Source organism: Diabrotica undecimpunctata, chromosome 7 (assembly GCF_040954645.1).
Source record: "Diabrotica undecimpunctata isolate CICGRU chromosome 7, icDiaUnde3, whole genome shotgun sequence".
Classification (NCBI taxonomy): domain Eukaryota; kingdom Metazoa; phylum Arthropoda; class Insecta; order Coleoptera; family Chrysomelidae; genus Diabrotica; species Diabrotica undecimpunctata.
This window is the reverse complement of record NC_092809.1, coordinates 65,188,470-65,205,167: the sequence shown is the minus strand read 5'-3', so window position 1 is coordinate 65,205,167 and position 16,698 is coordinate 65,188,470. Positions and strand designations below refer to the sequence as shown.

The 16,698-nt window shown below is 32.2% G+C and overlaps 1 protein-coding gene across 3 annotated transcripts in view; it reads right to left on the bottom strand.

Moving 5' to 3' along the window:
* Nucleotides 1-15,735, bottom strand: part of LOC140445457 (microfibril-associated glycoprotein 4-like) — a 61,104-nt gene extending 45,369 nt beyond the window's left edge. For 2 of the 3 annotated variants that reach the window (XM_072537485.1, XM_072537486.1), the window contains exon 1: nucleotides 15,628-15,735. In XM_072537485.1, coding sequence (XP_072393586.1) covers nucleotides 15,628-15,696 — 69 coding nt within the window. In that variant the 5' untranslated portion in view covers nucleotides 15,697-15,735. Of the gene's footprint in view, nucleotides 1-1,706; nucleotides 1,929-7,604; nucleotides 7,827-11,734; nucleotides 11,865-15,627 lie in introns of all 3 variants that reach the window. The other variant, XM_072537484.1, reaches the window with a different exon arrangement.
* Nucleotides 15,736-16,698: the final 963 nt, after the last annotated feature.

Below are 16,698 nucleotides of genomic sequence, written 5' to 3'. Positions count from 1 at the left end.
GGCCGGTGAAGTAACAGTGGCTGATAGGAAAATCTAAAACTTAAGATTTGTTGATGACACTACACTTATAGCAAATGAGCAATAAATGTTTAATCTCCTGTGAAGAGTTGAGAACGAAAGCAATAAAGTTAGTCTGAAAATCAATAAAGCAAAGATAAAAATAATTCCTGTAACATCTGTGGTCGACAGATGTTACAGGAATACCCGATAGTGGACAGTTTTGTCTACCTCGGGTCTAGTATAACTAACGATGGTAACTGTGACGCAGAAGTTCGGAGACGTATTGGTATGGCCAAAAATGTGCTGATTCGCCTAACCAAAGTTTGGAAAGACAGATCTTTCTTTCAAAATATTAAGATAAGACTGGAGATTGCCCTTGTATTCTCAATATTTCTATATGGGGCAGAGACTTGGACTTGGCGGAAGCAACACCCAAAAAATTGATGCGGTTGAGATGTGGTGCTAAAGAACAATGCTGCGCATACCTTAGACAGCTCAACTAAAAACTCATTTTACGAAGCTCTTAGAGCAGCTGAAAATAGACACTAATGGAGAAAAATTGTTAGGAATGTTGAAAGAAATGACTATCCTCAGTAATGAAGAAATGACAAGAGAGAAAGATAAGATTACATGGGTTTAAATCTGAAGCTAACATACTTTTTTCCGAAGTTCGCTCTGAAAAAACTTAAATTGACGCTACATTTCTAGCTTTTACTCCAGCAAAACATTACAAATTTTTTAATAAAACTCCATGTAGAAAGTGCTAAATTTGAACTCAAAATTAACTACAACAAAACCAAAATTATGGTTATTGATCACCAACAACAGTTTCCTGAAACTCGAACTATGGCTGGTTTTCTCTATAATATATATATTGTAGCTCTAGTTAACAACACAGGCAGTTGTGAACCCAAAATTCAAAGAGGCATACAACTAGCATGAGCAGTAAGGACTGAACTAAACGGGGTCTGGCGTGATTGTTACATTACTATTACAAACAAGAAGAGATTTTTTTTAAGTCTGGTTTTTTCCCTATTGTACAAAGCATGCGTGACATGGATAGTCAAATAATCAGATAGACGACGCATATACGCTTTTGAATTGTGGATATGAGGCGACTGCTTTGAGTTTCATAGATAGCTCGCCTTACAAACTTCTCGGTTCTAGATGAAATTAAACCCAATCAGCGTCTCTTTAGTACTGTTTACTCTGGAATTTTAAGGTTCTTTGGTATTATCCATCAAATTGATCACAGAATAGAGCGGTTGGTAAACCAAGGAAGGCCTCAAAGTCAACGCCAACACGACAGGTCTTCACGGCGATGGTCATATATTACGAAAAAGCTTCTTAACAAGAAGTATACCGAGGAAGTACATGTAACTAGACTGCGACTATTGAAGAAATACATAATATCATTATTCAGACTATCCGAGCTGCTGATGCTCAATGATGAACCGCAAAATATTTGTGAAGATGTTAATAACTATGATGATGATTAGCCGTGACTGCTGAATATTGGTTTTTATAGAGTGTTACTCCTTGAAATATATTCTTTTATTCGGAACAAAGCACGCATAAATCTAAGACTGTATTCAGTGTGAAGCTACTTAGTTTACTCCACACCTATTTAGCATAGAAAAGAACCTGCTTTTGGCAACCTTACACTTTAACAGTTACAGTGCAATTACTTGCTAACATTGTATTACCTGTCATATGGTGAATATTTTCCAATCCAATCCAAAATTCACCCATCAGATCGCCAAAACCGAATTTATAGTCTCTCCAAGGAAGATAAAAGTCTTGAGATCCATCAAACCTCTTTTGAATATGAGTCCAGCCACCACCTTTAGTTTCCATATCGCATAAAACAGCAAACGGCTTGTTACTTGTTCTAGGTTTGATTGTGTACACACCTGACTTATTCTGACCTAAAATTATATTTATTGTCCTTAGATATAATATATTAATTTAATAAATTTGCACTTTGAAAAATATAACATTCAGTTTAGGTAAAATTTACCATAACATTTCAACATAATTTGCATTAAAGGGTAATTCAATAATTCCGTCTGTTCTCTAGATATTCCCATCTTGAAGAACCATCTTGTTTTATTATAAAATTATTTTACAAACAAATATTAAGACATGTGGACCAATGGTAGCTTATTTTGGAAATAGGTTAAAATAAAAAATATAGCAATATCATTCCAAAACTTAAAAATGTTGCAGATGCTTGTTCATATGTGACAAACTGTGACCTCCATAGGGACCTAGGAATGAAAGCTGTGAATATAATCATCAACAAGACTGTAGGTCTTGTTGATAATTATATTCATTCAAGTCTTGAGCAACGATTATTTAGGGACGAGAATGTTAATTAAGGCAAGTCAACTCCTTGACATACTGGGCAAACGTTAATGCAAACAAAGTTGTTGACGATAGATACGTGCAAAGTCGGAAGATAGGAAAGAAACAAAAAGGATATAATGAGGTCATACACAAAATATGGAGAAAAGATAAAATAACAAAAGAGTGGAATAAGAGTATCATCTGTAAAAGGGCAATAAGCTACTCTGTTAAAACTATAGGGGAATCTCCTTGCTGTGTCATGAGATCATTAGAGAATATCAGAAAGGATAACGGTTAAGCAGGTCTTAAACAAAGCCCGGATATATGACATACATGTTTATAATATTTTTGTCGACATTAAATATGCATGTAACTCAATAAACGGGGCGTACTTGTAATAAAATTGTGTAAGTGAATTTAAAATACCCTCTAAATTAGTTAGACTAATCCGAATGACGATGTCGGACACATTGGCTCAGGAACAGATACAAGATGACATGATAGACTCATTTCAAATAACAGATGAATTAAAAAAGGTGATGGGTTGGCACCGACATTGTTTAATTTAGCACTAAAATACGTAGTATGAAAAATATCCGAAGGTAGAAACAACACAATTATTAATAAAACAGTCCAACTGACAGCATATGCAGAAGATATATTTATCATAAGCTAAACCAAAACAACAGGTAAAAATACCTATATGGAAGTTAAATCGTATAAACACAATTCGACCTGATAGTTGACAAATTAGAAAAAGTAGATAGCTTTATCTCATTAGGAGTGCAGATCATAAAGAACAACTTTAACGATGTAAAGCTTAGCAGAAGAAATAACCCAGCCAATACGGCATACTTTCTCATAAGCCCAATATTCAAATCACGAGATGTACATCAAATAAATACGATGTAAATCTACAAGACCTTAATCCGACCGATAGTGAGTTGAAGCTTGAGTGTAAACTCAAAAATCTTCAAACCACATAAACATATTTGAAAGACAGGTCATCATTATCATAAAAGGCTCGACAATCCTTTGTTGATCTTGACCTGCTTACAAAGAAGTCGCCACTCCTGACGATTCCTGGCAACTTCCCTTCATCTTCTGACCCTTAGAATCTGTAGGTCTTCTTCCAAATCATCAATCCATTTCCTTCGTGGTCGTCCTCTACTTCCTGTGCCCTCTGGTTTTGAAAATGTTAATATCTTCGTGTATGCGTGATCTGACATCCTAGCAATGTGTCTAGTCCATCTAAGTCTCTGCATGAATTTTACAATACCTGGATATCTGGTGTAGAACTGGTATAGTTCAAAGTTGTATCTTTCATACCATAGTCCATTGTTATTTACGGCCCGAAAAATCTTTTTAAGAATTTTTCTCTCAAAAATACCAAGAAGTCTTTTATCATTTTGAGATAAGGTTTACGTTTCAGCCCCATATATCAAAACCGGTCTTGTCAATATTAAGCTTTATTGCACGTTTTATATTTTTATTTTTTAAACGTTTCTGGAGACCGTGAACCATTCTGTTTGCTATTGCTATGCGTTTTTTCATTTGGTCGCTTGTCGTGTTTGTTGCACTTACTAGCGATCCAAAATATGTGAATTCTTTGACTTGCTCAAAGGTATAGTTGTTAATTTAAATTCTCTGTTAGATATTTTGGGGGTTTTTGAAACCAACATATATTTGGTTTTCTCCTCGTTTACCACAAGTCCTAATTCACTTGCCCTGTCTGCAAGCCTTGTAAAACACTGCACCATGTCCCTCATACATCTGCTCACTATAAATATATCGTTAGCAAGTGCGAGGATTTGCGTCGATCTGTTAAAAATATTTCCATTCATTTTAATATGTAATTATCTGATTTTTGCCTTTGCCTTTTCTAAGGCAATAATAAAGAGGAGACACGCCTGCGTCCCCCTGTCTTAGGCCATTATTAATGTCACAGAACGTAGAGTTTTCTCCTTTAATTCTAACGCATGAGCTTAGGTTTTTCATTGCTAGTTGGGTCAACTTAACTAACTTAGGTGGGATCCCAAAGTCTATCATTACAATATATAATGCAGTTCTTTTTCCACTGGTATAGGCTTCTTTTAAGTTGACGAAGAGATGGTGTGTATCTATGTTCTGCTTATGTGCTTGAATTTTATGTGTAGTTTACTTTCCCGCAGTAACTTCGCATTAATATTGACCAACAATATCCTTTGTAAAATGTTCAAGTCTTTCAAACAATACATTGCCAAAGATTTTAGACGCAGATGCTAACAGAGTAATGCCTTTATAGTTTTTACACTCCAATGTATCACACTTTTTATACAACGCACATATTATTTCCTTAAACCATCCTTCTGGTACCAATTCATTCTGCCATATAAGTACTATTAGTTTATGGATTGCTGCAAAAAAAATGATAACCTCCTTTTTTATATATTTCCAAACAGATTTCATCGATTCCTGGAGCTCTATTGTCTTTGAGTTTTAGGATGGCATTTGACACTTTTTCCCTTGTACTGTGTAGTTGACGTTTTATATTTTGTTGATTGTCTATGTTGTAATCTCCTTGAATATCATTTATATTTAGATGTTCGCTGAAATGTTGTGCCCATCTGTTAAGAACTGAGTTTTTATTATGTAGAATTTCACCGTTAGCATTTTTACAAATTTTTAATCGTCGTTTAAATTCTCGACGGCTATTATTTAAGGATTTGTAGTATTTCCTCGTTTCATTTTTATCAAATAAACTTTGTATCTCATTGAGAGATTTCTCTTCGTATTCCCCCTTCTTACGTCAATCCATACGTTTTTGCTCTTTTCTAAGACGTCTATACTCTTCTTTTTTTCGTAGTATACAACCTGCGTCGATGGATTTTGGATATGTTGCGTTCATTCTATATGTGACCGATTTTCATAACACGCTATCTCGTATATTTGCCATAGTTGGTTAATGTCTTTTTCTTTTTTTAAGTTTTCTGTCCTAATTTAATCTTCTATTTAGTGTCTGTATACTTTTGCAATGTCTGAATCTTTTAGTTTATTAATGGCGATTTTTTTTCTCCTTTTTTCGATCTCCTTTTTTAAATTGGATATTCTCTATTTAAATCGTGCTTTCCCTAAATAGTGATAACTATCCATGTTTGCTTCTCTAAAAGACCTAACATCCAATAAATTAGAGCAGTGTCTTGCACCGATGATTGTATGCCCTTTTTTAAGTCTCCTGCTATTATTTTAATGTTATTTTTTAGGCACTCATCGTACTCTCGGACTAGTGCATCATATAACATGTATTTTTTATCATCCTCTTTTTCTTCCGTTAGATGCTAATAATGCTAATATTAGCGAAATTTCCTTTAAGTCTAATTTGACATATTCTATGATTAATAGCTTTGAAATCATTAACATCATGTTTGACCTTGCTACTTACAATAAACCCGGTACAAAATTCATGTCGGGTAGGATGTCCACTTTAGTAAATATTGCAGTTATTTTTTTCAAGGATGCCAGACCTAGTCCACCTTATTTCCTGTAAAGCAATGATATCTGCTTAGGCATTTCTTGTATGAGCAGAGCCATGGCTCCAGGCTGATAAAGGCTTCTCACGTTCCACGCACAAATTTTTAAATCATTATCCTTATTTCGTTTGCGAGTTCACTGTAGGTTAGACAGTCCCGTTTTTTTTCTTTGTAGCTCTCACAACAAAAGGTTTTTTTACAGGGTTGGGTAGTTAACCCAACGTCAGACTTCATTTTGGGATTTCCATTTCACCCGTTTTCGTCAGTTCCCGACCCAACTTTCTAGCCGGGTTTTATACCGGATCTCCAGTTGGGTTGCTCGGTTTACAGGGGAGATCAGCGTGAAGGTGAGAGTCGGATTTGAGTAGAGGAGGCTAATTGGGGTAAAATGGAATCAACTACATGTTTTCTCATTCTACCTCTTTATCCCTTCTTTGAAATCCTGAAGCAGTCATAAAGACAAAACTAAAAAAAGAAGGTGGATTGGTGGTTCAATAAAATTCATAAGGTATTTGCATAATTAAATGGGGAGATTATCGTGAAATAATGGATATTTCGAGTGAATTTAATACACGTATGAAAAACGTACGAATCGGCGTGGTCAAGAAAAAAAAAAGCCTGTACTGATAAATAAACATAATGAGTTTACGGCAGGAGATGACCATTGCGACCAGATGATGTCATATTATTGCAATGAATACGCTCTTTGGTATAAAAAGCTAGCTGTCCATATATCTTAAATAATGATGATCACATCACATTATCTTTACAAGAAAGGGAATACTGACAATAAAATGACGTTTTAGGATCACCGTTTATGTATTATTGAGAAGGTAATTGCACCACCAGAACCAGAACCATTACGAAAAATTAGGATAATACATCTTCCTGAACTTTATCCCACAAGTGAAAGAGAAAATAAAATATTTAAATTGAGCCGTTGTCACGTTTGCTGGCAAGAAAAAAAATAGTTGACTCAATTTATTACTGTCCTTTATGTCCTTATCAACCTGGACTGTGTTTATCTTCATATTTTTGTGAATTCCATTCTAAAATGTAATTTTGGTTACTTTTCTTTAGCTTTAGTTTCTTTTAACATTAAATTTTTTTATTTTTGTTTTAATTTAATATTCTAACATTCTATTCTTCTTTATGGTGTCGAAGCCTGGACTGTTAATGTTGACTTTATGAGAAAACTGAAAACTTTTGAGATTTGGGTCTTTAGGAGAATTTTGAAGATACCATGGACCGATCATATTACAAACGGAATGGTGTTGCACAGAATGGGAAGGGACAGAGAACTTTTGACCACCATTAAAAGGCACATTTGGGGCACATACTTAGAAATGATATTTACAAGTTGTTGCAGCTGATTTTGAAGAGTAAAATCGAAGGAAAAGGGTGTCCTGGTAGACTACAAATATCCTGGCTAAAAAATATTCGCGACTGGACCAGATTAAACACACAGACGCTCTTAAGAAAAGCAGAAGATAGAGACGAGTTTTCAATGGTTATAGCCAACCTTCGTTAATGGAAACGGCACTAGAAGAAGAAGAAACATTGTAAAACCTTAGTTACTTATATTAGTTATTTTAATTGTAGCATAGCTATGAGGATGACTTTGTAAGCCGAAATCGCTCAGATAGGAATCAACTATTTTACACACCCCAAAAATAATTCAAAGAATAATATATTGTGGTAGATATAATATATTTAGTTGCATTCTAAAAAGTTTTATTTTCTCACCGCTTTCTAAGATTTCTCTGCAGCTCCTTGGATATACGTGTTCAGCTTCGGACAATGTTCTTGCTGGATTTAAGAGACAAAACGATAGTTGACTTTTTCCAACCAGATATTTGCACTGATCAAATATATTTTTAAAAGTATTTTCATATTCCTGTAAAGCATTTATTCTATCGATTGCGAATGAAAATTTCATGGGAACCTGTACGTACTCTTCTTTGGTACCTACAAGCATAAGATAAATTAAATAACAATAAAACTAGCACAATGTGTCGACAGAACAACGTAATATGTAATTAATTTATATTTAAATGGGAATAAGCCACAATTAAAGGTTAAAATACGTTTATTGACGTTTCAATTTCCACTTCGGAAATCGTTCTCAAAATACAAACATTAGTAAATTAAACAAATTTTGTTACTTAGTGAAAAATTCTTCTAATAATTTAATTTTATCTGACTCATCTGAATGCGATCAGTTTTATTTAGGTGAAACATCAAGACCATTAAATGTTAGAATAAGTGAACATCAATCCTATATTAAAAATAGAGAATTTGATAGATCTCAAATCTGTAAACACGCATGGGATAATGAACATAGGGTTCAATGGAATGATTCATATATAGTCCTAAAAGAAACGGATGGTAAAAAGAGAAAAATCAAAAAAGCGGCTCTATTTATGCTAAATGAGACCAATTGTGTCGCGAATTCCTCGGCAGAATGTAGTAGGATCTGGTTACCCATATTGAAAGAGGAAGTTATTAAAAGGAAAATACCAGTATTGGTAAGTCAGTAACATATAGAGAATACATCATTTATGTTTTTTAAATAACAAACATATAAAATCGGAATTTGGTGTTTATTGAAGGTAAACTAAATGCACAATCAAATACTTACCATGTCGGGATAGTATTATGAGGTTTTTTTCCTGGTTTTTTCCTCATTATTTACTATGGAATCACTAACAGGAGAATTTTACTGTCATCATGGCATGTATTTGTCTTTTTAAAGACGAATTACATGTTATGATCTTTTCTGACGGATATTCTCAAGTTAAAGTTGATTTCATGTAATCGAATGAACTATCTTATAAGTAAAGTCGTCCCAGGAACGCAACTCAACAATATTGGCAATATCATTTTAAAGTCTTCTACTTTAAAATGTATAAGGTATGTCTGAATTGTCAATATAGATGAGTCAGATAAAATTAAATTATTAGAAGAATTTTTCACTAAGTAACAAAAAACAAAATTTGTTTAATTTACTAATGTTTGTATTTTGAGAACGATTTCCGAAGTGAAAATTGAAACATCAATAAACGTATTTTAACCTTTAATTGTGGCTTATTCCCATTTTAATATAAATTAATTTAAAATGCCACAAGAAAATAGCTTCAGAACAATAGTAATATGTAATATTTGGCAAGTATCTAAGATTAACGCTTATATTTGTTAATCTTTACTTAATCTTTTCTGCACAATCAAAAATTTATTTCCGTATTTTTTACACAAATAAAGCTTTTGATGCAACACGGCGACAGCTTATATTAAAAACAATTTAAGAATGGAATGTTCAATGGCATATACTACCTATTAAAAATTTTCTAGCAGCACAAACTTTTCGAGTTAGAACCAATGTATTTCATTTTCGAGACAAGTAATTCAAAGCGACACTCCACAAGGATATACTATAAGTCCAACAATCTTTCTAATTGTAATATATAGTATTGTAAGTCAAATAAGGCTACCTGTATTTACTATCTATATTGAAATAACTTTTTCTTTTATCTAAAAACAAACAATGTAACTCTGGAATCACATATATCACAAACTGCCTTATACACAACTAAAAGCTGGTCTCAAAACACGGGTTTTGTGTTCTCTGGTTAAAAGATACGTTATTTAATTTTTTAATAGTAAAAATAGCCTTGCCTTGCCCCACTCCACGCATGATTTTCACATAGTCAGTATGTTCACCTTCAACTCTGAGATTTTCTGTCTGATTGCAGTAAAGATTTCTAATTATTTTCAGATCTTTGTTGTTAATTCCTGCATCTTTTAGTATTTGCATCATCTTAGCGTGCTGTACTCGATCAAATGCTTTCTCGTAATCAACCAGACATACGTATACGTCGCAGTTGATGTCTTTGCATCTCTGGAATAAGACTTGTACTGAAAACAAACCTCTCTAGTACCAACAGCATTTGTGAACCCGAACTGGTTGGGGGAAATTTGACTTTCACAGAGCTTGTAGATTCTCTTATAAATTATCTTTAGGGACAATTTTAGGAGATGACTCATGAGGCTTATAGTACGGTAATCTTCGCATTTTTTTACTCCTAGTTTTTTTGGAAGTGCAATAAACTCAGATTTCAGCCATTCTGTTGGTATTTCTCCAGAGTTGTATATGTTGTTGAATATCTTTGCGATTATTGCTATTGATTCGTTGTCCATTAGTTTGAGTAATTCTGCCTGTATATTATCAGGGTCTGCCGCTTTGCCATCCTTTAACTGTGTTATTGCGGAATAAACTTCCTGCTATAATATTCTTGGTCCATTATTTACCTCTTCTTCTAGCTCAAAACTGTTATCTCTTTCGTCGTCAAATGGTTTTTCTAGATATTCTTTTCACGTTCTTATTTTACTTTGTTTGTCCAAGATGATGTTTCCATTAGAATCAGTTGTATTTCCTTTCTGCTTTTGTCTTAGTCTTCCTGTGAGTTCTTTAACGTTCCTATGTTCATTGTGACTATCGTACTTTAACTACAGAGTCTCAATTTCTTCCCATCTTTCCCTTGCTTCTTTTTCTTTCGCTTCTCTGATTTTCGTTCTTATTAATATATTTATGGTTTTATATTAGTCTGGGTCATTTTTGGCTTCTCTTCTCTCGCCCATTAGTTTAAGGATCTCATCTGTCATACATGATTTTTCTTCATTATTCTATCTGTCTTTAAGTATTTATCCTTTACATTTTGCTCTCTCTCTTAGACTCTCATCTTCGTATTAAGGTCTTTCAGCATGCGTAGGTCGTATGATTGTGCTTTTATTTTCTGCACTGTTTTGAGTTTGACTCGAAGTACTCCCACCAGTGGAACGTGGTCTGTCTCCAAGTCTGCACCAGGATAAGTCTTGACAGATGTAAAGCTGTTTCGGAAACTTATATTTACTAAAATGTAGTCTATTTGATTCCTAATAATTCTCCCGGGTCTGTCTTGAGGGGATTTCCACGTCTACAGCTTGCGAGGTGGTAATTGGAAGAATGTGTTGATGACAACTAGTTCTGAGTCTTCTGCGAATTTTTCAAGGAAGTCTCCTCTCTCGTTTCTAACTCAGTAATAAGTACTTAAGACATGAAGTTCGGTTCTGCAGAGATAACCAGACATGTGAGATCTCACGTCGCATAAGATTAGCCTGGACAGCGTTTGGTAAATGTATTTAAATTGGATCTACTTATATGCCTCAAACCAAAAGTCTTTGACCAATGTGATGCAGGTATATTTGTGTAAATAAAAAAATACAAGTACATGAAGGCAGCGTTGCAAAAGACCAAAGTAAAAGTTTGCATTAAAACAATTATAAAGAGTATCAAACATAAGCAAAGTATTTATGACATGTTGCATATTTTGTTTAAATACTTACATACTACTTGACACTGTAAGTATTTTTTCAAATATTCTTTAAATGTGCTAGGCAATTTCGAAGGCACGGGATTATATTAACCTACTTAAACCTTACTAAACAATAAAATAATAAGCTATCAAAATCAGAAGAGCAGAACTAGCTTAAGATTGAAATGCATTTGGGGAAAACCAAAATAGTAAAAAAAATGTTGTTTAGTAACGAAATGAAAATAAATAAAGTTAGAGGTTAGATAAAATATAAGATTATATTTATTTCCAAAACCAGAAGATTTTCAAAAGTTAAATCAAAAGAATTGTAAGGTTTAACTGATAGGTTTGAGTTTATTTGCAAATTTTTATAACTATGGCAATTATTAATTTAGTTTATAGAAATCGTACATAGAGTTGACTCCCATCTGCAAGATCGTATAATTTTAACAGTAGTGTTTATTATACGTACGCAATCAAATATAATAAATTTAGCTTAAAATTAACATCGAATAATAGTTTTACCTAGATCAACGTCCTCATTTTGCGGATAAAGAAGTCTTCCCAAGTCATTTTTCCACGAGTTAGCCTTACTTTCTACCTTGACATCTAAAAGCTTTGTAAGTTTTACATTAACAGGTTCCGCAGCTGATACCTGAAAATAAAATATAATTCTAAATTCATAACGGTCCTTATCATAAAGAGATTAAAAATAAACCGAAAACAAATTTTACAGAAAAATTTTTATCCAATAGTGCTTTTTATGGAATAGTCCAGGATATGACGGTAAAAACAGTAGAAATTCTCTGAATTTTTTTACATACACCAATTTTCTTGAAATTTTTAGGGTAGTTGAAAAATAGATCAAAGATCAAAATGTACCCTACTTAAATATGTGATTGTCCTCTGGGGTTGGTTACCACCCCTACGCGAGGGTGGAAAAAGTTTATCAAAAAAAATCATGGTAGTTATTACAATAGTAAATTTTACGACAAAAATGTTCTTAAAAGTGTTTTTAAAAAGTCAATATTTTTTAAGTTGTTCGTGACTAAAAGTTTACAAATAACATATCAAAAAAGCATATTTTAAACGGTTTTTCGCAAATATATTTTTGTATATAAAATGAAGCTTATAAAACAAAGAGATTAGTGTTTTATCATTACCGTAATCTTAGTAATAACATCGTTATGGCTGTTAGAATGTAGACTAGTATTGATCGAATAATAAAATTCAAACATATGATATTGAGTAACCAGAAAAAGTTTTTTATGGAAAACTTATAGCAACTTTTTTTTTTTAAAGATCATTGAAAAACCTTTAAAATGACCACAGCAAAAGTGGTCACGGTAAGAATATGCATGAAAATTAAGGTCATTTAGTACTAAAATAAAGTCCGCTTATTGTTTTTGTGACGTAGAAAGTAACAACCTCACCAGCGCCAAAACATGCCATTGTTAATTTATAATTTACTTCATTTACATAAAAAAATTACATTCTGAAAGATTAACTGATTTGGAAGGTTGAGTTTTAAAAAAATCATAGGTTTAACATAAAGACACTATTTTTGAAAATTCTCAAAAACTCCGTTTTTTTTTCAAAACAACTTATCAACTAATAAATAAACAGAAAAAACCCTAAATAAAAATAAACCGCTTTGTTTTTTACTAAAGACTGTGATTTTCTATTTCTACAAGCTTAATAATAAACGATATAATGACGATTTAAAGGTTGTATTCGCATGCTTTTAGCACCATCAACTTTTTTCATCACAACTCTTTTCAAAACAAAGGGCTTGAAACAAATTTGTTATACACTTTGTTGCTTTTAAAATAAACTATAAGGTGTTATTAAATTTATTTAAGCCTTTCGTTTTAAAAAGGTTTGGGCTGAAAAGGCTTAAAGATGGTGCTAAACTCATGCGAATACGACAATAAAACAATCATATTATCTCTTTTGATTTCCAGTCTATAGAAATAAAAAAAAATCGAAATATATTTACTTAAAAACGCCGTTTTTTATGTTTTAGTGAATACTTACTGAAAAATCAGTTGAGTTAGTGAAACAAGTAACCCCTGGTCACCAAAATAACAAACGACAAAGTGGTTTAAATAGTTTAAAAAAATAAAAAAAGGTAAATTAGTTAGACCAGATGACATTCCTGGAGGTGGACAGCATTTGAGGATACAGGACCAAGTTTGCTAACAGGTTATTTAATAAAATTATGGAAGTGGGACAAATGCCAGATAGATGGAGAAGCAGTCAGTTAGTATCTGTTCACAAAACTAGGCAGGTATAAAACAAAGTATAAACTATAGAACCATAAAACTTCTTAGACATAATATGAAAATATATCAGAGATTAAATTGTTAGACGGATACGCAAAGAAAATGAAATATCCGATAGTCATTTTGACGTTATACAAAGCAGGTTAACAAAAGATGCAATTTTTATTATAAATTAGGTAATTGAGAAATCAGAGAATAAAGAAACAAACGTTTACGTGGTATTCATTTTTCTTGATAAAGCATATGATCGAGTTCCTCGAGAGACTCTTTAGTGGACACTTAATAAGAAAAGAGTCCTTGGTGAATATGTGAATATTGTGGGAGACGTAAATTAGGAAATAACAGCTAGTGTTAGAACAGGTTTGCGAGATACTGATAAATTGTAGGTGAAAGTAGGATTGCATCAAAGCTCAGTGCTAAGCCCTTATTCATTCTCATTAGTGGTGGATCAGATAATAGCTAATGTATATGAGATTCAATTACAATTTAACATTTTCTGGTGCTTAATGTATGCTGATTATGTAGTATAAGCAAGAAATAGTGGAAGCAATATAGAACAAAAACTGAAGCAGTGCAGAAAAGTATTTAAGGAAAAGCGTTTAAAAGCTAGAAGGATAAAAACAGAATATTTGAAATGTTTATTTAAACACAGAAATTGCTACAAATAAAATGATATCTTTGGATGGTCAAAATTAATAATTTTATGTACCTATGCAATACAATTAGTATTAAATGGGTGAAGTAGAAGGAAGCAAGTGGTTTATTTTGTGAGAGAAAAATTTCGATGAAGCTAAGGAAAACATTCTATAAAACAGCCATAAGACAAGCTATGATGTATAGAATTAAACGTGGTCAGTTAAAAAGAAAGAGAAATAAAAAATGAATGTGAATGAAATGAGAATATTTAGATCAATGAGTGCAGTAACAAAAAAAAAATTTAGAATGAGTTTATTAAGGACAGTTTAGGGATTGCTGCTAAAATAAAAGAGGTAATCATCTAATACAAAAAATTACTGATCATCAGGTTCGTTAAAGAAACAGTAGATAAAGAACCAAGACGACCTGGGAGGAGCAGGTCATGCCAGTAAAATGGGTTGATATTGGTATGACTCAAGAGAGAAACTTATGGAGAAATGTAATTAGTAAAGCCGACCTTGCATAGGGATATAGGTAAAGAAAATGATGATGATATTCGAAATAATCTTATTGTAGACTTGTTAAGAACCATTTTCGTAAGTTTTGCTGATAAGCATTTTTCCTTTTTCCTAGCTCGCTGTTTTTTATATAATTTTGTCTAAAGAATGAGTTATAGTATGTCATATCTCTGCTTATTTGTAATAATATGGCATCAATATTTTAATTTGCTCTGCCATAAAAAAATAGCTTCATACCAATCTCTAAATAACATTTGCACACACGATAAAGTTTTCAATTATCCTAGTTAGTTCCTAAATAACCAAAGTTATTTACGTCAAGAAGCTTAATCAAACAAATAAAATTATTAGTAGTTATCTATCTTATAGTAAACGGATCCTCTAAAACAATTTTCAAGAATCAAGAATTTTTCTTGTAAGACCAAAAATTTGGCCAGCCACTTATTTTAAAAAACCCAAAAATTAACTTTGACTAAAAATATATTTAATGAACACACCGAAATTTAACAACATTTTCCGCCTTAAAAGAAATAATTCCAATAAACCAGAAATGTTTAAGTATACATATATCTAGCAAATGGACCTTATTTTTGTACTTTCTTTGATTGTAATTTCTGTTATTTTATACAAAAAGAAAATCTCCAAAAGACAATTGGAGCCAATTGAAATAAATAATGCCAAGGAAAATCCTAACATTAGTCATTTACCAGAATATGCTTTAATCTAAGAAAGGGCTAACTGTATTATGAGAAATACCACAGTTAGCATAGTCTCATGTAATATGCGAAACTAGAAGATAGCACATTTAGACAGCATATTTAGTAGTATATTTTAGATTATATTGTTAATCTAAGAATTTTTACTTGAAACCATTTAAATGAACTTAATTATATAAATATTTTTTAAAAAAGTATTTTTATGTATCGAAATATAAGTTATATAGTATGAACTAATTCTTATTTTTGTTTATACAACTTACTTTTTCAGGCAGAAAAACAGAGTCACCAAACTTGACACATATTAAGAGAAGAACCACAAACGATATCATTGTGATTAATTAAAATAAAATCAAATAGTTTGGCTATTTATAAGTTTGATTATACAGGAAAAGAGTATCACAATTTACAATTATTATCCTTTCACACCCACTAATAAGTTTGTGGGTTTTTTTATCTTGCAAAATATGCGGGAATTTTTTACAGAATGTTATTTTATCATTTTTTCTTGTTATCTTCAGCGGTATTGTAGTTGATTAAACGTTAGGAAGATCTCTAACATGTTTGATACTTAATATTTATTAAATTATCATATTTAATTACATTATGTTTTGTATATCGACTGAGAAATAAGAATTTTAAAATTTACTTAATTTCATGTCTGTATATAAAGGGTTGGAAAATCATGATTTATCATAAGGACACTAATTTTCTTCTTTGTGTGCCGTGGCGTTGGCTATCGTCGTATTAAAAAAACTGATCAAAAGGACTATTGGACCTTTGTTATGTTGATAATGTTGATCAATTCTCGCTCTTTGTGCATGTTCTCTAGCACACGTTCTTTAGATGTGTGTGTTGTAAAAGGAATTCTGACCATACGACGGTAACACCACATTTTGAACGCTTCTAATTTATAAAAAATTTTATTTTTGTTGTCCAGGTTTCACATCTATAGAATAAAGCAGACCAAACGTAGCACTTTAATGCTCTTAGACGTGTGATCAATGACAGACTTTTAACTTTTAACCCTGCAGTTAATCCAACCACCCAGATATCTGAAGTGTTCCGCCATTTCCAGAATTTTGTTATCTAATTTTAGTATTTTTTCAATGCATTCGTTGTTTATAACGTTTAACATGGTTTGAAGGTCTTCTAGGCTCTCTGTCATTATTGCGGTGTTATTTGTGTATCTATTTATCTTAAAAATTCGTTTAGTGTAGGCATTAAAAAACATCGGTGGCATAACACATCTCTCTCTGACACCACGCTAAATAAAAACGTTAGCTAAAACCTCTTGATCCACCTTAATGCAACCTGATTGTACTAAAGATTTT